Source organism: Miniopterus natalensis, chromosome 3, assembly GCF_054644295.1.
Source record: "Miniopterus natalensis isolate mMinNat1 chromosome 3, mMinNat1.hap1, whole genome shotgun sequence".
Taxonomy (NCBI): domain Eukaryota; kingdom Metazoa; phylum Chordata; class Mammalia; order Chiroptera; family Miniopteridae; genus Miniopterus; species Miniopterus natalensis.
Genome location: NC_142083.1, coordinates 76,918,384 through 76,938,707, shown reverse-complemented (window position 1 = coordinate 76,938,707; position 20,324 = coordinate 76,918,384). Strand labels below are relative to the sequence as shown.

Below are 20,324 nucleotides of genomic sequence, written 5' to 3'. Positions count from 1 at the left end.
CCTCTAGCTCACAAATAAAGGAGAGACTTGAAGGTAAGGGTGGCAGGTGGCAGGTGATTATTGTGCCAGATGATTTGTATTTTCATTAGAGAATAATAATAGCAGCTAACACTCATTTAGTGTTTACAGTGTGCTAGGCACTATTCTAAGCACTTGGCATGTATTAGTTCTCACCCAACCACCATTTTCAGATGAGGAAACTAAATCACAGGAGGTATAGTGAGTTGCTGGAGGCCACAGCTGGTGAGCAGCAACGTGGGATCCACACCTGTGTTCCAGCCCCAGTCTGCTCCTTGGCCCCCATTCCGCCCACACAAATGGCCCCAGAACACGGGGTCAAGTTTGAGTTGGTCTTTCCCCCCACTGCTATTCTGTGATGACTTAGGTAGAGATGGGAATTCTGTTCTCTCTGTATTTGCTTTCAATTTATATGCCTTTGAATGTTTTCATATTTCAAGATGTGGAAAGGGGCTAGTGTGTGTTTTTTCACTTCTGCGCAGGTGGACCTGGGCTGGTAACAGATGCTGAGAAATCAGTGACATCACCAAGTGAAAGGTAAGGGATAAAAAATATCCACATCTAGCCCCAAAGTGTTACTTTTTAGACTGGAAAGTCTTCCTTATTTTGTTTTACAGCTGACCCTTGAACAACATGGGTTTGACCTCCACGGCTCCTCTTATACCGGTAGTGGACCAGCACAGTTCAGACCCTTGTTGTTTGAGGGTTACCTGTTTTTTCAATCCATAGCTGGGAATACGCCTATGTGGAGAGCCAACATATATTATATTCAGATTTTCGACTGTGTGGTGGGTTGGTGCCCCTAACCCCCAAGTGTCCAAGGATCAGTTGCATATTTTTTATTCAAGAAAGATGTTAGGGATTATAAGGCTATATTCAGTTGACACCTTTAATTTTGTAACATTATTAAGAATATTAATATTAAACTTGTGGCAGTTTTGCTCTCAGTTTGTTGTGGGAAGGGGATTTGACATGGACATCTGGGGAGTTTGAATTCAGCATGTCAAGTACCTGTGGTCAGCCCTCACCCTGCCTGTCTTGACCAGGATCCCCTTCTCCTTTCAGTTGTGGCCCCATCCATGTGAAAACTGAACCCATGGAAGATTCCGGTATGTATTTAGCAGGTTATCATTTGACTCCTTTCTTTCGTTTTACTTGAGTAAACTAAAATAGAGCAAACTTCAACTTGATTTTTTTAAATCTACAAAAAAATACAACTAACATTATACTCAATGGTGAGAAACTAGAATCTTTCCCCCTAAGTTCAGGAAGAAGGCAAGGCTATACCCTATCACTGCTCCTTTTCAACTTCATATTGGACTTCCTAGCTAGTGCAATAAGACAAGAAAAGGAAATAAAAATGTTTGTTCACATATGACATGATTGTCTATGCAGAAAATTTGAAAGAATCAACCAAAAGATGGGGTTTAGAGCATTAATTAACCTCAAATGGAACCTTATTTGTAGAATAATTATATTTTATTCAAATATCTAGAAAAGAGCCTTCTAATTCACTAAATACTAAGTACTTTGTTATTAAGTAGATACATTTGTGGACAAAATATTACTTTAATTATGTTTAAGTTAGAACCTGACTGCCTGGCTGGTGTGGCTCAGCAGTTGAGCATTGACCTATGATCCAGGAGATCTCGGTTCAATTCCCGGTCAGGGCACATGCCCAGGTTATGGGCTCAATCCCCAGTGTGGGGCATGCAGAAGGCAGCCAGTCAGTGCTTCTCTCATCATTGATATTTCTCTCCCTCTCTCCCTCTCTCTTCCTCTCTCTGAAGTCAATAAAAACATATTTATTTATTTTTAAATATATCTTTATTGATTTCAGAGAGAGGAAAGGAGAGGGAGAGAGAGACAGAAACATCAATGATGAGAGAGTCATTGATCGAGCCCGCAACCCGGGCATGTGCCCTGACCGGGAACCAAACCCCGATCGCCTGGATCCCAGGTTGACGCTCAACTGCCGAGCCACTCCCGGCAGGGCAATAAAAACATATTTTTTTAAAAATTAGAACCTGACTTCGAAATGAATAAGTCTTGAGTACACGTTTGGAATATGACTTGATTTACAAATACAGCAATGTTTTCTTTTTTTTTTTTTTTTTTTTTGGCTGAAGGAGACTTTTTATTACTTTTATGTACAGAAAACTCAACAGTACACACTTAGCCCAGCTTGGTGGCCAGTTCCTTAGCCTTGGCCTTTTCCAGCTTGGCAATGCGAGCCACCGACTTTGAACCCAGGACATTGCCTCCCCAGTGGCGGCGGATCTCATGGTATCTGTCATTGTAATTGGTCCTGATAGCTTCCACCAGCTTAGCCAGAGCGCCTTTGTCTTCCAAGTTAACCTGTGTGAAGGCGATGGTGGTGCAGGTCTTCCTGTGGGCAAGCCGGCCCAGCCTGGCCTTCCCCTTGATAATGCAGTAGGAAACACCCATCTTCCGGCACAGGGCAGGCAAGAAGACAACCAGCTCAGTGGGGTCCACGTCATGGGCAGTCACCGCCAGCTGGGCCTTCTTGTTCTCCACCAGGGTGGTGACCGTGTTAACCCCTGCTCAAAGGACAGGTGGCCTCTTGGTGGGGACATCGCCTTTGCCTGCAGCTTTTTCTCAGCCCGGGCCAACAATCACTGCTTCTTTTCTTGCTTCGTCTCTGGTCTGTACTTGTGGGCCAGCTTAAGCAGCTGAGTAGCTGTTTGGCGGTCCAAGGCCTGGGTGAACTGGTAATGGCAGGAGGCACTTTCAGACACTTGTAGAGAATAGCCCTTTGCCACTGCAGCCGAATGTAGCGGGGCCATTTGACAAAGCGGTGAGGTCCCTTTTGGGCTGGATGTCCTGTCCAATGCCAAAATTCTTGGGCCTTTTCTCAAACAGGGGATTGACAGCCTTCTTGGCCTCCTGCTTCTTCACGACAGCAGGGGCCGGCGCCACCTTCTTCCCCTTGGCCTTCTTTCCTTTTGGCATCTTGGACAGCGGGAGGAGAGAGCAATGTTTTCATTTTTGGACATATTTTACTGCTTTCATGCACTCTTCCGTCATTTCTAAATGTTCTACAATAAACATGCATTACTAAGACAGTGTATATTGGGGAGGGAAATCCCTTTTCAGTGGATGAGAGTAGTTTATCTCCATCCCTGCCTCTCCCCCCTCCTCAAAAAAGAAAAATGGCATTAATTAGAGGAAAAATGTTAAGAAGTTAAAAATAGAATTTCTTAAAAACTCAAATGTTTAATCAAGACATGGGAAAATATTGAAGGTATTAAAAGTGGAAAGGTCAGAAAACCCAAAATAATCAAGTACATAAAACTCAGACCTCAAAAAGATAAAAATGAACACCAGCTGATTATAAAGGACTAAAACTAGAATGAAATAGTGCTCACAGAAGCAACCTAGAATATGAAATGAACAGTTTCAAAATGTGAAGTTAAAATTAAATCTAAGATAATCCAAAAGAAAAACAATACTCAATACTAAGGAAAGACGTAGGAAAAGGGAAAATAGAGACTGACTCGGGGAGCACCGAGGACAGAGCGCCAGCGCCATCACACTGGCCAGGCGTGGCTTATCCTCAGCAGCCCCCAGTCACTAGGGGAACCCCGCACCAGGGGACCAACCTCCTTGTCACACTCAAGGGTGCCCCCACCCCAGCTGCAGGTGCTTGTAAATATGTGCTTAGTAGAAGCTCCACCTTCAGTGACAGACTGAAAAATACTGGTGCTCGTCCACCTTAGTTATTGTAGGTAAAACCAACACAAGTCAATGAAAAGAAACGAGCCACGGATCTCCGCCCAGCAGAATTCAGCTGCGGAGTCTTAATTTCACTTACACATGGCATGTCCTCAGCTCTCACCTATTTAATCTTAGCCTTGAGTGCTTTTCAAAGCTCAGATATGTTCTGCCTGCAGTCCCCTCTTAGGAAGATGACAAGTGGGGGTAGAGGGAGTTGTCAGCTCTCCCCAGGAGCCCTTTTATGGATCCAAACCCAAACCTCTCATCTCCTTCCTCACCAGCTGTTGGGCCCAATGAGCTTTGAAATAGGCCTCTTGTTGAGGCCTTTCTTTGGAGATATGGTTCTGTTTAAACAAAAATATGCTCCCTATTAATGAATTCTCCTGTGGACTTCATGTTGCAGTACAAATTGCTTCCAGCTGCCTGCAGGCTTCTGCGAGCTGGCCATCAATCGGCCTTATGTCTTGTGATATTTGTGTAGCACTTGTTACACAGAACAAATGTTTAAATGGTTTAGAATTTTAAATTCCTTTCTCTCTGTCTCTCCCTTTCCCTTCTCTCCCTCCCTCTTCTCTCTTTTATTTTGAGGGAAGGCTGCAGTAAATCTGTTTTCATTAGCACTTCAAACAAATTTTGCACTGTCAAATCTGGTTTCAATTGCCTGGATTAAAAAGGACTTTTTCCTTGACAGCCCAGCTGTGGCATATTCATCAGTTGTTTCTGTTAGTAGAGTCTTCAGTGCCTAATCAATTTGGAATGTGTACTTTAATGAAAATTTTATTACAAAATATTACAAAAGTTATACATGTTTAAATTTTTTAAAACTCAGATTTATAAGAAGTAATAAGAAAAATTCCTTTTCACCCTTTCACTCTCTTTCAAAACTCCATCCCCCTAAGTCTCCTGCACATCTCAAATCCGTTCCCCATATAAGGGGCAACAACTTTTAACCAATTGGTGAAAATTCTTTCAGATCACTTACAAATAAACACACAAATAGCATTTTTTCTTTTTTATGTATAAGTAGACCTCCATTTGTCAACTTTTCTTTCATCTTTCCATCAGATTACCTTTTTGTCCCATTTCTAAGCAAAATCCTCAACTTAATCTACCATTTTACGAATATGTCCATCCGCCTTGTCCATTCTGTTCCTCCATTGTTCTAACAAATTTTCCTTCTTGATAACTGCTTTTTTTTAATGTGTGATTTTTTTTAAAAAATTATTTCAGAGAGAGGAAGGGAAAGGGAGAGAGAGATAGCAACATCAATGGTGAGTCATTGATTGGCTGCCTCCTGCAAGCCCCCTACCGGGGACCGAGCCCTCAACCTGGGCATGTGCCCTGCCCAGGAATCAAACCTTGACCTCTTGGTTCATGGGTCGGCGCTCAACCACTGAGCCAAGTGGGCCAGGCGATAATCACATTTTAAATATCCAGTCTCACTGTCCTTATACCAACAGCTGTTACTTTTCAGAATATCCTCAGAATTTGTAAATTGATGCTAGACAGTGAAGCCCAAGATGTGCCACAATTATCGCTTTTGATGTTATTAACATTCATGGTAAAATTACATGTATACTTCAGTAGTAGTTATCTATTGCTGTATTAAAAGGCACCAAAACTTAGTGGCTTCAGTGATTCCATTTTCTCCCAATTCTGTGTGTTGGCTGAGCATTGCTTCTTGTTTGGGCTGTCTGGGCTGGGGCTGCATAGTTTGGAAGGCCTTGCTCCTGGGTCTGAGGCCTGCTCTCACAGCCTCGGGGAGGCTAGCGGGGGCTGGATCAGGGTGGATCACATGCAGCTCAGCTCCAAAAGCAGCAGGTGCTGATGCACAAACACTTTTTCAAGCTTCTGCTTCTGTCCCATTAGCCAGAGCAAGTCATGTAGCCAGGCCCAGCTTGAAAGAAAGGGTGGAGAAGTGGACCTCACTTCTAGAAAACAGGAGTGGGCAAGTCACATCATAAACAGGTGCGCATACAGGATGGGAGAGTATTGTAGCTAATTTTTGCAACCTGCCACACCCTCCCCTGATAAAGGCTTTTGGTTTTACTAATGCAGTTTTCCCAGGTTTTCAAGTCCATTTCATGTAGTGGGTTAAGGTAAGATTATATGTGCCTATCAGGTTCCATTACAGAAGAATGTTTACGCATTTCATGTAAATGCACCTGTGTACTCAGCCATCTTAAAAGGGGAAGTTTCCCCAAACTGGCATCTGGATCTTTCTCCTTCCCGTCTTTCCTCCCTCCATTCCTCCCTTCCGCCTTCTCTCCCTTCTTTCTTCTTTCCTTTTATGTTGATTTTATATTATTTTATTTTCATGTTATTTACATTTTTATATGGATAAGCCATTTAGTAGTGAGTGAGCTACAAGTTATTTTGCTGATTATAATGTTGCCGCGTTAATCAAAACGGAACCTGGATGTTTATCAGCTGGTCGTCTTTCTCTGTTGGTGGGGTTGGTCTAACACATGACTCTCTATTTCCATTGCATTCATAGGCATTTTGCTGAAAGCAGCAGCTGTGTCAGTCAAGAAAGAATCAGAAGATCCTAATTACTATCAATATAATATGCAAGGTAATACTGTTTTAGAAGCATTTTCTCCTCCCAAAGTTATTCATAATGAAAAATTTTAATTGCCACCCATCCCTGTGGGCCGCCCTTCACCGTCTTACCAGTAGCCTCTCCTCAGCCCACTCCCGGCTGCCTCAGCCTCCCTCCTGCTCCTTCGCCTCCAACATGAGCAAACATGGGCAAGAGGCAGGAAAGAGAAAAAGAGCTTCCTTCGAATAATTGCAGAACTGCTAAATAAACAGAAAGTTAAGTGTTACCAGGCCGTGGGCCCTCCTACTACACTGTTGGCTGTGAGCGTCCAACTTGAAATATGAGGAGCCTTCCTTCAAAACCTCATGCGCTCTGATTTCAGCCATGAGAATGCGAGTTAAAGCCCCCCCGTGTTAGTCAACACACCCTGGGCAGCAATAATGTGACAGGTTTCTTTTTGTCACTCACTGGAAGAAAAACTTTATAACAGTAAGTTCCATGCCCATGTCTGCACTTCACGATGAGGGGGAAATATAAGAAAAGCATGAAAGAAATGCTTTTGGTTTTGTTATTGTTGCTGGCACACGGACACTGATCAATAACTTTATAGTACAGAGTCACTGATACTAAAATCCAGAACGTATTGGGATTCAGCATTTTGCCTAGCAAATAAAGTATTGCTGAATTCCTCCTCTCCTCCCCCCACTCTCTTTCTTTTTTTTTTACTTAAAAGAATTTGGGGGAATAAAATATAAGGCTTTGAAAAAGAAGTCCTAAGATGTCCCCATTTTGCAACCCCTGCTGTTGCAGTGCGTCCAGGCTGTAACCACCAGCGGCCGTTAAAACCATTCGTAAGCCCAGCCGGTGTGGCTCGGTGGATTGAGCCTCATGCCGTGCCCTAAACACCCAGAGGGGGTTGGGGTGGGCTGGCACAGAGGAAAGGGGATCACAAGTTGAGGACTGTTGGCACTAGGGGATGGGCACGTGACTTCATTATACCATCTCTCTGTTTTGTATGTTCGAAATTTTTCCAAAGAACAAACAAAGGAACAAAGAAAAAATATAAAGGATCACTTGTGCAAATTTTATTTCAAGGTATTTCATGTACATTCCTGTACGAGTCATGAATTATTTGCACTGTTTTAAATGATTTCTTTTTTAAATTTGTATTTCCACATTTTTTATACGTTGTTTGCTTTCCTTTCAGAAAGCCATCAATCTTCTGCGATCGATGAAGTAATAGAAATGGAATTGCCGATGGAAGGTTAGAAAAATGAAGCATTTTATTATATATATATATATATTTTTAGTTTACAATATTTTACAGCGAGCACACTCTTTTAAACACATGTCTGAAAATACAGAAGGGGGCTTCCTGACGCGCTTTCTTAGAGAACTGGCTGCGTCCTAGTCCTCAGATGTACTGTTAAGGATGCTCTCACTCTCTTTTCTCATCTGTAAGTGAAAAGCACCTGGATGTAGAAGTTAAACGGTAAGAAAACGTGGCACTGGTGCCGTTTGTTGCTTTATTTCATTTTGTCTTTCGGATAGGCATGCCCAAATTCTTTTTAACTGAGTTGAAAAGTATTTTAGGAAATTCTTGAATTAGAACTAAAATCTGATACTACTTCCCTCCATTTATTTCTAAACCTTGAGCATCATATTTAAGGCCTGAACTCTTGAAGTGGTTTATACATGTCCACAGTAACATTAATAAAGGAAACTTCCTCTCCAAATCTAGAGGCATGGAATGTCTTTGTCAGTTTTCGGGCAAGATGAGCTTGTTTTTAGGAGTTGTACATCTGTCTTAGTAGCAAAATTATTTGTATTTTTCTCTAAGTCAAAAGCATTCTCCAAGGAGCTGATTGCAGTCATTTTTTAAAGGCTTCTCTGATTTGGGAGGTCTGGAGTTGTTTGTCGTGGAGGACAGTTCCAGTGGCCCCCTGAGCCACTTGTCCAGTTGGCTCACCTAAAAAGAGTTTGTATAGACTTTGCCAGAGAACACGCTGCACTAGAGTCCAGTTTAGAATTGTTCGTTCACTCATAAAGTTATCGTTTTGAACTTAATTGCTTTAAACCAAGAGGACAAGTTAATTCTGTCATTATTTAGCCTCTGTTTGTTTTTCTGAATTACATATTTTTAATTATGGTTAAAAACACATAACATAAAATTTACCATCTTAACTGTTGTTGAACGAGTTTAGTACTGGCTGAGTCCCACGTGTTAAGTATATTCACGTGGTTGTGAAACAGATCTTGAGAACTTTTCATTTTGCAAATCTATTCCCATTAAAAGACCCCTGTCCCTGCCCTGGCAGCCCCATTCTGCTTCTGTCTCTGTGAATCTGACTGCTCTAGGTAGCTCATGTAAGTGGGATGATATGTAGCATTCGTCCTACTGTGTGCCTGGCTTATTTCACTGAGCACGATGCCCTCAGGGCTCATCTGTGGGAGCATGTGGCAGGATTCTTCCATTTATTTTTTGTTTTTTCTTTTTCTTCGTCGTAGCCTCTGACCTTCTCTGGATGTGGGGAAGGACAATTATTTTGAATTCTGTTGAAATCTGTTCCTCCCTTACAACATTTTACTTCCCTCTGTTAAAACCTGTTAAGATATTGTTTGTTCTCTTTTTTTAGCGCATAGATAGTAGTGTTTAGAAAAAAGAAAGCCCATGTAGGAAACAGTTGTAGAATTGGCACTGAGTGAGTCAGGAAGATTTCATTGGATGTTGGCCTTTGAGTTACTTTATTTCTGAAGACATTTTTAATATCCCAGTACAGTGGGAAGCCCATTTACAATAAAGCTGAGTTACTTGATTTTTTTTTTTAATTTTGAAATAATTACGGATTCACAAGATGCTGCAAGAAGAGTACAGAGAGGTCCTATGTACCTTCACCCATTTTTCCCCAGAGGTCACATCTTACATAACAATAGTACAGTATCAAAACAGCTCAAGTTGGTTTTGAGGTCTAGTCTTTCTTCCTTTATAACAATTAATGTAAGTTTTGCCAAATCTTTCTAAAACAAGCCAGAGTTAAATGAGATAATCTAGCCAGGCTTTTATCCGTATGTAGAACTTGATAATCTATCATAATTCTTGTCTACCAGAAAATTGTATCATGCTCCATGTAACAATAGACTGCGAACACCGCTGGCAGGATAAGAGGGGGGCTGTTAACCAAAGCATCCTAGTAATTCCTGATGACAAGAAAACACTATGACCACATGAATTCCATTAGCTCCAGTAGAGGGGTATTCTGTGTCCGTTAATGTGGGTAACTCTGGATTATTTGATAATAGCTGAAAGTTCCTTATCTCTTCTTGTCCCTTCTAAGATTATCCTCTGTTACCCTATTAGCCCTTCTAAAATTAAAATTACCTATATACTTACACCTTCATGTTTATTAAGTACGAAATGTAGTTAAAATGCCAGGATAAGCTACTTTCTTGGTATAGGAGCAGTAAAATGTTGGAACATTGAGAATACATAATAATGAATGTCATTTTAGACATTTTTTTTTCAAGATTCTACTCAGCTTGTCCCTTCAGAATCGAGTGAGGACCCTGAAGCTGAGGTGAAAATTGAAGGTTAGTTGCCAAAAGCCTCCTCACATTCACACTGCTGAGTATAGTTTTCATTTCTTCTTAAAGGGTTATTGTGGGGAAAGACTGAAATTGATGTGTGTGTATGTGTGACCAGAGCAGTCACGTTCCCATCAAGTACCCAGTGCTCTAGGCTTTTTAGACTTTGGATTAGGACATGCAGTTAGCACTGGGCCAGGGTGGGACCAAACTGTGCTCTGTCCAAGTGAGGAAGAAATGAAGGGGGCGAGAGGTGGAAGGGGAAAGGGAAGGAAAGGACTGGTTCACTTTGAAACATTCTCTCTCCTACCAAAGTATGGTCAACAGCTCAGAAATAACAAGTGATCAGGCCTGCAATCAGTGAACTCAGTTTAAGTGCAAGTATCTAAAGGAAGTGAACTTCAAAGTATGCTTTTAAAAAGATTTATACAATCCACTGTGTAAGATTATTTCCTATAAAATACATACAGCCCTAGCTGGTTTGGCTTAGTGGTTAGAGTGTCGACCCACAGAATAAAAGGGTCTCGGGTTTGATCCTGGTCAAGGGCATGTACCTCAGTTGCAGGCTAGGTTGGGGCGCATGTGGGAGGCAGCCAATCGATGTGTGTCTCTCACATCAATGTTTCTCTCTCTCTCTCTCTCCCTCCCTCTTTCCCCTCCCCCTTCCACTGTCTCTGAAAAAGCAATGGAAAAAATATCCTTGAGTTAGGATTTAAAAAATAATAATAAATAAATAAATAATAAATAAGTAAAATACTTACAAACTGATACATTTGGTTTAAGGGTTTTGGTTTCTTTAATGAGGCATAATATTTTATTAAAACTAAATCTTTTTTTAAAAATTAAATTTATTGGGGTGACTGTTCTTTGTTCAGTGTTTGTTTAAATACTATACCCAGTAGTTATAAACATATTCTAAGGCTATTCTTTACAATTAAAAGTTTTTGAAAGATGTTTTTTATTGCTCTAGCCAGTTTGGCTCAGTGGTTAGAGTGTCAGCTTGTGGGCTGAAGGGTCCCAGGTTGGATTCCAGCCAAGCCGTACCTCGGTTGCAGGCTCGCCCCATTCAGGGGGTGCATGTAGGAGCCAACCAGTTGACGTGTGTGTGTGTGTCTCTCTCTCTTTCCCCCTTCCACTCTCTCTGAAAAGCAATGGAAAAAATATCCTCAGGTGAGGATTAAAAAAAAGAAAGAAAATATTGTTTATTTTTCATAGAAATGAGACCATTTATCCCAGAGTTTGTGTATTTTCAGCCCATTTAGTTAAAAGAATGTACCTGTTTTCTTTCCTTGTGACCCATTTAGTGATCTTCTAAATATTTTTATCTCTGATGCTGAAATACGAGCTGATCCAGTGTCTTTTTAATATGAGAACTTCTTTTATTTTATGTATTTAATAATGTCATGAGGTCTCAGAATTAATGCCATTAGGTATATAATTCTATCCTAGCATTTAATAAAATCTCACTTATCTGCACAGATGTGATTTTGAAGTAGTAAAATTTGAATTACAAAGTAGAATTAAATTAGTAAAATCTGAATTATGAAATTGCACTTTTATCCTTTTTTTAATCAGAAACATGATTTAACAAGAAGACAGTAGTATTTGGATAATAGTGTATAAACTTACAAATTATGCTTTAAAATAAACATTTATGCCCTCAAAGTTGTATTCACTTTTTTTCCTGAGGAGTCCTTTTTACTGAGAGATGATATTACTTCCCTTGAAACATCACAGGGTCTGAACTGGTTTTGCCACGACTGGAGGAATTTTGAGATTGAATGCGTATTCCCATCCTAATTTTATTGTACTTCACTTTTTTGAACTCTAAAGATGGTTTCACCAAGCTGATTATTTTAGGGGGAAGGAAACCTCTCTCGTCACTATTTATAACAGAGAAACAGTGGGTGCAGTTTCAGTGTCCAGCAGGTAGAGAATGGATCAGGGTGATCCATTTGGAAAAGTGCTCCCAGTACGTTCCGTGAGAAACAAAACTGTCTGGCTCGAGACAAGTTATACCCAAAACAGAGGGGGACCAAAGGAAATCACAGTTTACAGTGGGATCTCCATTTTGTTTAGAAAAATTAATACACAGGCTTTCAAAAGGGTGGAGTAGGACAATGCTGTGCCCACCTCCTCCCACGACCACATCAAAATTACTGCTAACCTACAGAACAGCCGTTATTGAGAAGCCCCTGAAGCCTAGCTGAGCGGCCTCGTAACAGGACAGACAGAAGAGGCCACGCGGAGACTGGTAGGAGGGTGGGGACCCCACGCGCGACAGCTTCAAATCTAGAGGCTATCTTGGCTTCCGAGGTCCCCCATGGCGTGAGGGGTCTCAGCCCCACACGGGGCTCCCCAGCCCAGGGTTCCAGCGCTGGGAAGAGACATCCCCATAACTTCTGGCCGAGAGAACCAGCAGAGATTGTGGCCGAGTGAGGCAGAGAGCTGCTGGGGGCCTGGTGTTCCTCTTAAGGGCCCACACAGACTCCCTTCGGACTCGCGGGAAGCTCCAGCCTGGGGCAGCATGGGAAGGAAGTGCATTTCTGGCCTCAGGGCAAGGGCCGGAGGGACAGCTTTCTCCCAGACGGAAGGGCTAACAGATGCCCTGGCCCCTTCGTGGAGCCCGCCCTCCCACCGCAGCCTGCGGGCTCAGGCAAGTGCCCGAGTCTCCATCAACCTGCTAACACCCGTCACCCCGACCTGTTGATTCCCTGAGACCCCACCCTCCCCCAGCTCCCAGGCCCACCCAAGCTGCTTTCACTGGCTTTTCCACACAAAGGGCCTGTCTTGGCTCATACTGCAGACTTCCCTAAAATTTCTCAAAGGTTCACAAATCCCAAACAAGCAACATCTGGCCTCCGCGTGCACTGTACCTCTTGCTAAGCAACCCTAGGCCTGGACTAGCTGCAACCTGCCTCTCCCAGGCACCTCCAAGCCCAGCACAAGCGACAGCCATGTGCAGATCACTTTGAAGCTCATACCAAGTGGCCCCAGGCAGTGGCTGAACTTGGCCTGCACCAAAAATCCCTCCTAAGAGGCCCCAGAACCAGCACACCTGGTGGCCAGCTTCAGCCCACACGAGAGCACCACCCAACCACCTCAACTAATGACACACCCAAGGGCAGACTCGGCAGGCACCAGAGGCCTGCCAGAGTGAATTCTGCTCCAGGGGGTCAGCGCCTGCACGACAGCTCCATTAGTAAGGATGGATTTGTGCTGGTTCACCTGTACTTTGTCGTCGGTGTGGCTCCTCGTGTTCCTCTGCGTTCTTGCTCTTCGGATGCATAATCTCAAATCCCCAAATGATCATTCACGCAACACATGGACTGAGCTTGAGTTCCTGGGATAGGACTAGACAGGCTCGTTTACATTTCTCACCTAGAACTTAAGTGAATGTGTTTATCATTTAACCAAAGGACATGATAACATCAACTCTGCTCTTACTCTTAACCCTGTCTGAGCATTTTTGTGACTGTGTTAAATTGTTTTTCATAGGATGTCTGTCTGCTACTTAAATGTCCTCTTGGACACATTTATATGTCTTATTTCTTTTTATTCCCCCTTTAAACTGAGAATAACAACAAAGGTAATATACCTTTAAACATCCTTCCTTTAAAATCTAGTTAGGCTGACTGAAGTATTGGGACTACGAACTAAATAAAAGCGACTGTGCCCTTTTCCCCTTTGACATCACCATTAAAATGCAGAGATTCAAATATCAATTAAGGCCAAGCAATCTTGTTTTCCTGCAGCTAAATGTTCTTAAGATTTTAAAAAATGCATTCTGAGCTTCTGAGTAATGGCACTTTCACATTTTTAGAGGAGAATCGGGCTAATTTTCTGTAATTTCTAAATTTCAATTTCTGTTTCAAGGAAATACAAATTCATCTAATATTACAAGCTCTGCAGCAGGTGTTGAAGATCTTAACATCGTTCAGGTGACAATTCCAGGTATGGAAGTTTATCTGGCTTTATCATAATTTATATTACATTTTTATTTTGTTATATTTTAACCACTTTATGACATGGATTAGTCTCTTGGAGTTTTTTGGAGGGGGACAGGGGGCTTAGTTTACCCTGTCAACTCTGGAATGACAATTCAGGAATATAAAATATGCTGTAGGTTCCCACACTGAATATCTTGCTTATATCAAACATTGTTAATCAGATATATTGATCTCCTAGCCATTCCCTGGCATTACGTGGAAAGTACACCTCAGGGCAGACAACTCCAAGCACTAGCTACCATTGAATTGGAATTGGCCACAGAGGTGAAATTTATTTGCTTCCCATCAACTAATAAATGTATGTAAAATATATCCGGAGAGCCCGGCCAGCATGGCTCAGTGGTTGAGCATCAACCTATGATCCAGGAGACTGCTATACAATTCCCAGTCAGGGCACAGGCCAAGGCTTGATCCCCAGCAGGGGGCATGCAGGAGGCAGCAGATCAGTGACTCTCATCATTGATGTTTCTCTCTCTGCCTCTCCCTTCCTCTCTCTGAAATCAATAAAATATATTTTTTAAAAATAAAATTATATATATACACACACACATATATACATACACATACACATATGTGTATATATATATATGGAGAGATACAACAAAGTCTAATTGCATAGTTCCTCCAGGGAAGGAAACTGAGAACTGAGATAAGGATGGGAGAGAAACATTTCACTGTGTACTATTTTATATCTCTTGACTTTTGAATCATGTAGTTGCTTTATTTATTCAAAATTAAATAAAACAAAAATTTTAAGTATTGAAAAATATTCCCTTCTAATCTTAATACATCTTATTCCTTTTACATGTCATATTGGATTGGATTTCTTTTATTAAGTTGAAGAGTTATAGTGAAAGTGGACATCCTTGTCTTTCAAGATAATTGAAAATGTTCCTGAAAGTAGCATGTAGTATGTTTATATAGAGTTATAATTTGGAAAATTCTATACCATCTGTAATGGCTTCCATTTATAAATTTACAAAATGCTTAATTTTGCTAAAACTAAACTGAATTATAAGCCATATAAAGTGTTTTTTCATATGCTAACAGGCATTTCCTCTAACAGCTTTTTTGGGGGTAAATATATTAATAATCCTAGTTTGCTTATTTGTTTAATTATTTTTAGATAATGAGAAGGAAAGATTATCAAGCATTGAAAAGATTAAACAACTAAGAGAACAAGTCAATGACCTCTTTAGCCGAAAATTTGGTAAGTTCTTTTCATATCCAAAATTTATATATTTGAAATATTTCTTTTTAATTGAATACTTTACCTAAGAAACTGATCTTTCTGTGAAAAAGCTATGATCAAAATTAGTGTGTATTTTTACTGAAGAGCTTTTACATGGAAACGCTAATTACAATAATAAAAATAAAAATAATAATAATAATAATAGCTATCTTTGATTTCTATCTTTGATTTACTGCATTCTTACCATGGCTGAGCATTGTTTTTAGTGCTCAACACATGATTAAACATTTAATCCTCACAAAAACCTTTTTCAGTAGACACTATGATAATACCTATTTAATGGATAGAGACACTAAGTCTGCTGTACTACCCACTGCCAATTTCAAAACCAGTAAGATTATTCATACATCATAGTACTACTGGAAATTGAAGTAATAATGGCTGATCAGCTGTGTTGTCACTTGATATGAATGATTTTAAAATCCTGACATTAAAGATAAAGCATGATTTGGGTTAAGTAAATGAAGAATGCAACTAATTTTTTGCTGTTTTTCTAATCACAGGTGAAGCCATTGGAGTGGATTTCCCTGTGAAAGTTCCCTACAGGAAAATCACATTCAACCCTGGCTGTGTGGTCATCGATGGCATGCCCCCAGGGGTGGTATTCAAAGCCCCTGGTTACTTGGAAATCAGCTCCATGAGAAGGATCTTGGATGCTGCAGAATTTATCAAATTCACAGTCATTAGGTAAGTGAGAGTTCCCCTCTTGGTCATGAAAATGAATCTGCAGATAGTAACTTGCCTGAAGTGGACAAGCAGGAGCATAGGGACCTTTACCCCGGGAGGTGGGTGGTGGTTCCCTGTGGTCAAGGATGTGGCAAGCTGCCTCTCAACCCATTTTATCATATTCTGCTTCTGTGACCTGTGTGTCCCTGTTCCTGTTTCTTGGTGATCATGGGCAGCTATCAGTTTTATCTCCCACTGCCTAGCATAGAGCTGACGCTCACAAAGGTTTGTCAGATAGAACTAAATGGACAGGAGAGGAAAAATGAACGTTGTTGCATTCACCAATGTCTCTTTCTCTTCAGACCACTTCCAGGCCTTGAGTTTAGCAATGGTGAGTATTTGGGGTGGTGAGATCATTCCAGCAACCGCTGTGCAGGGGAAGTGTCTTGGCAGGAACTGACCACAGGCTTCTTGCTTCTTGAGCCTTAGAGCAAAGCATGCTGCTCTTTATATGCATTTTATTTTTCCTGCTTGTTGCAGAGTCTTTTAATTCTGTTCCTTGAGTTTTCTTAGCCAGGCATTTTTTCTCACACAGTGTGATGGACCTTGCTGCACAGCAGACTGTGTATGATGTGTGAGCCCTTTGTGGTCAGCGCTCATGTCATAATACTGAACCTCTCAGTTGGTAGATAGTGACTACCTAGCCACCGGCCCCACCTCCTGGGTCCCCCACCCCCAAACTCCCACAGTTCAGAACCAAAAGGGGTACCACCTGGCACAGCAGGTACTCCCAGAATCTCCCCTACCATCCCCTCAGTGCTGAGGTTGACATCTGTTCTGATGGAGCAATGCCCCAGGCACTCTGCTGGTTAAATATTTTTATTGCCTCCCCTGGAATTCTTGTAAACAAGTCAATATCCTATAGGGTGAGTGAGGAGAAGGTATAGAGATGCTCTCAAGATCTTGAATCACTAGGGAACCTCCTTACCTAAAGTTTGGAAACTAAAGTATCCTTTTCAAACACTCAGCTATTACTCCTAAACTCATCTGGTTGCTAAATGGTTTTTTACATTTTTAATAGCTTCATTGAGGCATAATTTACATGCCAGAAAATTCACTTGTGTAGACTGTACACAATTCAGTGGTTTTTAGTAAATTTAGGGAGTTGTGCAACTATCAGCACAATCTGATATTCCATTACCCCCAAAATATTCCTCCTACCCATTTTCAGTCATTTCCCATCCCCACCCCCAGCCCCAGGCATTCCAACCACTAAGATGACTTTCTGTCTCTGCATGTATTTTTCTCTTTCTTTCTTTCTCTTTCTTTCTTTCTTTCTTTCTTTCTTTCTTTCTTTCTTTCTTTCTTTCTTTCTTTCTTTCTTTCTTTCTTTCTTTCTCTCTCTCTCTCTCTCTCTCTCTCTCTCTTTCTTTCTTTCTTTCTTTTTCTTTCTTTCTTTCTTTTCTTTCTTCTTTCTTTCTTTCCTTTTTTTTCCTTTCTTCTTTCTTTCTCCCTCTCTCTCTCTTTCAGTTCAAGCATTTAATTTTCTATCGAAAGTCTACCAAAAGTGAGTATTTATGTCTGTGCTCTCTCAGAGTAAAGCTTACCTGCATTGTGGCCAGGTTCTTTAAATTTAAAACAAGTAAGTTCTGTGCAGTTCTCTGGCTATCACCTATGTCTTTTGGTGATAGGTAAATCGCATAGCTTCTGTGCCCTTTTCCATCTCTGATTTCAAAGTTCTCTTGAGAATCAAATGAAAAAAATATGTTAAATGCAAATATAGTTTCACATCATTCCTGTTTAAGCCAAATGTGGCAAAACAGAGCTACTTGCTGAACTTCACCAAAGATGTCTTTTGTTTGGTTCATATACATTTTAAAAATGAGAATCTGTCCAGTATTTAAAAGCCAGGGACTTTTTAATGAAAATCAATTTCCAGGTTTTCTTTAGGAATCTGAAGCTCCAGCTTCAGTGGGCCCATTTCCCTGTGGCAGCAGTTTGCTGGGGCTGAGTGTTAGCTGTCCCTCTCTGCCAGGGTGGGTTACTCTCCAGTTAACCACACCCCTTGGCCACTTTCTCTCTCCCATGTATCATGCTTTCGCTGCTGTTTTTCTGATAGTAGAGTTAAAAGAAAAGTGAAATATTTCTTGTCTCCATGTCTCTATCAAAAGTGGGAAAAAGAAAGATAGACCAAGAGGGCCGTGTGTTTCAAGAAAAGTGGGAGAGAGCATATTTCTTCGTGGAAGTGCAGAATATTCCTACATGTTTAATATGCAAACAGAGCATGTCTGTGTCAAAAGAATACAACCTAAGACGCCATTATCAGACCAACCACAGTAAGCACTATGACCAGTATACTGAGAAGATGCGTGATGAGAAGCTTCATGAGTTAAAAAAAGGACTTAGAAAGTATCTCTTAGGGTCATCAAAAATTGTGTGTCCTGAGCAAAAACAAGTGCTTGCAAATGTGAGTCCAAATGAAAATGCTGCTGTGCAGCCTGTAGAAGACGTGACCGGGAACTTATGGGAGAAACTACGTGAAAAAATCAAATCATTTGTGGCATACTCCATTGCGATCGACGAGATCACAGATATCAATAATACCACCCAGTTGGCCATATTCATCCGTGGCGTTGATGAGAATTTTGATGTGTCAGAAGAACTTTTGGATACAGTGCCCATGACAGGTACAAAATCTGGAAATGAGATCTTTTTGCGTGTTGAGAAAAGCCTTAAAAAGTTTAATATTGACTGGTCGAAACTAGTAAGTGTGGCCTCAACTGGCACCCCTGCCATGGTAGATGCGAACAATGGGCTTGTTACAAAACTTAAGTCCAAGGTGGCCATGGTTTGCAAGGGCTCGGATCTGAAGTCCGTGTGCTGCATTATTCACCCGGAGTCGCTCTGCGCTCAGAAGTTGAAGATGGACCACGTCATGAACGTGGTAGTGAACTCCGTGAACTGGATATGCTCCCGGGGCCTGAACCACAGCGAGTTCACGACGCTGCTCTATGAGCTGGACTGCCAGTACGGCAGCCTCCTCTACTACACGGAGATTAAGTGGCTCAGCCGTGGGCTCGTGCTGAAGAGATTTTTTGAATCTTTGGAAGAAATTGACTCCTTCATGTCATCCAGAGGAAAGCCCCTGCCCCAGCTGAGCTCTCAAGACTGGGTCAAAGACTTGGCCTTCTTGGTCGATATGACAATGCATCTGAACACTCTGAACATCTCTCTCCAAGGCCATTCACAAGTCGTTACGCAAATGTACGACTTGATCCGGGCGTTTCTGGCAAAACTGTGCCTTTGGGAAACTCATTTGGCAAGGAATAATCTGGCCCACTTTCCCACGCTGAAATCGGTTTCCAGAAATGAGAGTGATGGCCCGCACTACATTCCCAAAATTGTGGAATTAAAGACTGAATTCCAGAAAAGACTGTCTGATTTCAAACTGTATGAGAGTGAACTGACCCTGTTCAGCTCGCCCTTCTCCGTGAAGATCGAGAGTGTGCACGAAGCGCTGCAGATGGAGGTTATCGATCTTCAGTGCAACACGGTGCTGAAGACCAAATATGACAAGGTGGGAATACCGGAGTTCTACAAATACCTCTGGAGTAGCTACCCGAGGTATAAAAACCACTGCGCGAAGATTCTCTCCATGTTCGGGAGCACCTACGTTTGTGAACAGCTGTTTTCCATTATGAAACTGAGTAAAACGAAATACTGCTCCCAGTTACAGGACTCACAGTGGGACTCCGTCATCCACATCGCGACCTGAAGAGCATGCTCCTGGCGGCACCCCGTGGGGTGTAAGACTAGAACCCCTGGGCCCAAGGGACCTTGAAATGGGAAAATGAATTATTAAATGTTTCTGTTTTTCGGGGTTTTTCACTGTGACTCGGAAATATAATTTGCAGTATCATACCTGTTTTTATGACATTTTATGCTTCACTATAGTCCAGTAAAAATCAAGAAAGTTTTCTTGTATTTCTAGGAGTTGACTTTTCTTATGCCTGACCCGTGTCACTCATTCACATAATTGCTTGACCCCTGTAGGTGTCGGGGCTGGCACCTCCAGGTTTAAATCAGTCAACAGAGACCAGGAGATAAACAGATGTGCGTATTCACTGAGGAGCACATATGCACACACACATTTATCACGCACACGCACCCTTTTGAATGGTGTCCCTGTGGCCTAACACGATTCCACGTTTGAGTTCACAGACTGTAGTCTTGTGTTGTCAGCCTCGACCTCCACATGAACCCAGAAAGGGAGAGCTTAAAATGGGAAACCCCAAAACAAGTAACATGTGCCTTAAAAAGGCAAAGAAAATTGAGGTTTGGGAGTTGTCTTTTTTATAACTTTAAAATCCCGAATTTATAGAAAAGTTGCAGAAATGAAAATAGTATGAACACTTATATGCCTTTTAGCCAGATTCTCATAGTGCAACATTTTACCCTGATGTTTTATCATGTTTGCTTTCTCTCCCTCTCTCTTTCATGTGTGTACAACAATGCC

The 20,324-nt window shown here is 41.6% G+C and overlaps 1 protein-coding gene and 1 pseudogene across 3 annotated transcripts in view; one reads left to right on the top strand and one right to left on the bottom strand.

Moving 5' to 3' along the window:
• LOC107546677 (general transcription factor II-I repeat domain-containing protein 2) overlaps positions 1 to 19,792 on the top strand; it is a 32,313-nt gene extending 12,521 nt beyond the window's left edge. For 2 of the 3 annotated variants that reach the window (XM_016225131.2, XM_087815611.1), the window contains 10 exons: positions 501 to 555; positions 1,084 to 1,127; positions 6,254 to 6,331; positions 7,506 to 7,562; positions 9,824 to 9,886; positions 13,757 to 13,834; positions 15,017 to 15,100; positions 15,646 to 15,829; positions 16,171 to 16,199; positions 17,980 to 19,792. In XM_016225131.2, coding sequence (XP_016080617.2) covers positions 501 to 555; positions 1,084 to 1,127; positions 6,254 to 6,331; positions 7,506 to 7,562; positions 9,824 to 9,886; positions 13,757 to 13,834; positions 15,017 to 15,100; positions 15,646 to 15,829; positions 16,171 to 16,199; positions 17,980 to 19,583 — 2,276 coding nt within the window. In that variant the 3' untranslated portion in view covers positions 19,584 to 19,792. The remainder of the gene's footprint in view (positions 1 to 500; positions 556 to 1,083; positions 1,128 to 6,253; positions 6,332 to 7,505; positions 7,563 to 9,823; positions 9,887 to 13,756; positions 13,835 to 15,016; positions 15,101 to 15,645; positions 15,830 to 16,170; positions 16,200 to 17,979) is intronic. The other variant, XM_016225132.2, reaches the window with a different exon arrangement.
• On the bottom strand, positions 2,114 to 2,481 carry LOC107546679 (large ribosomal subunit protein eL8 pseudogene; annotated as a pseudogene).
• Positions 19,793 to 20,324: the final 532 nt, after the last annotated feature.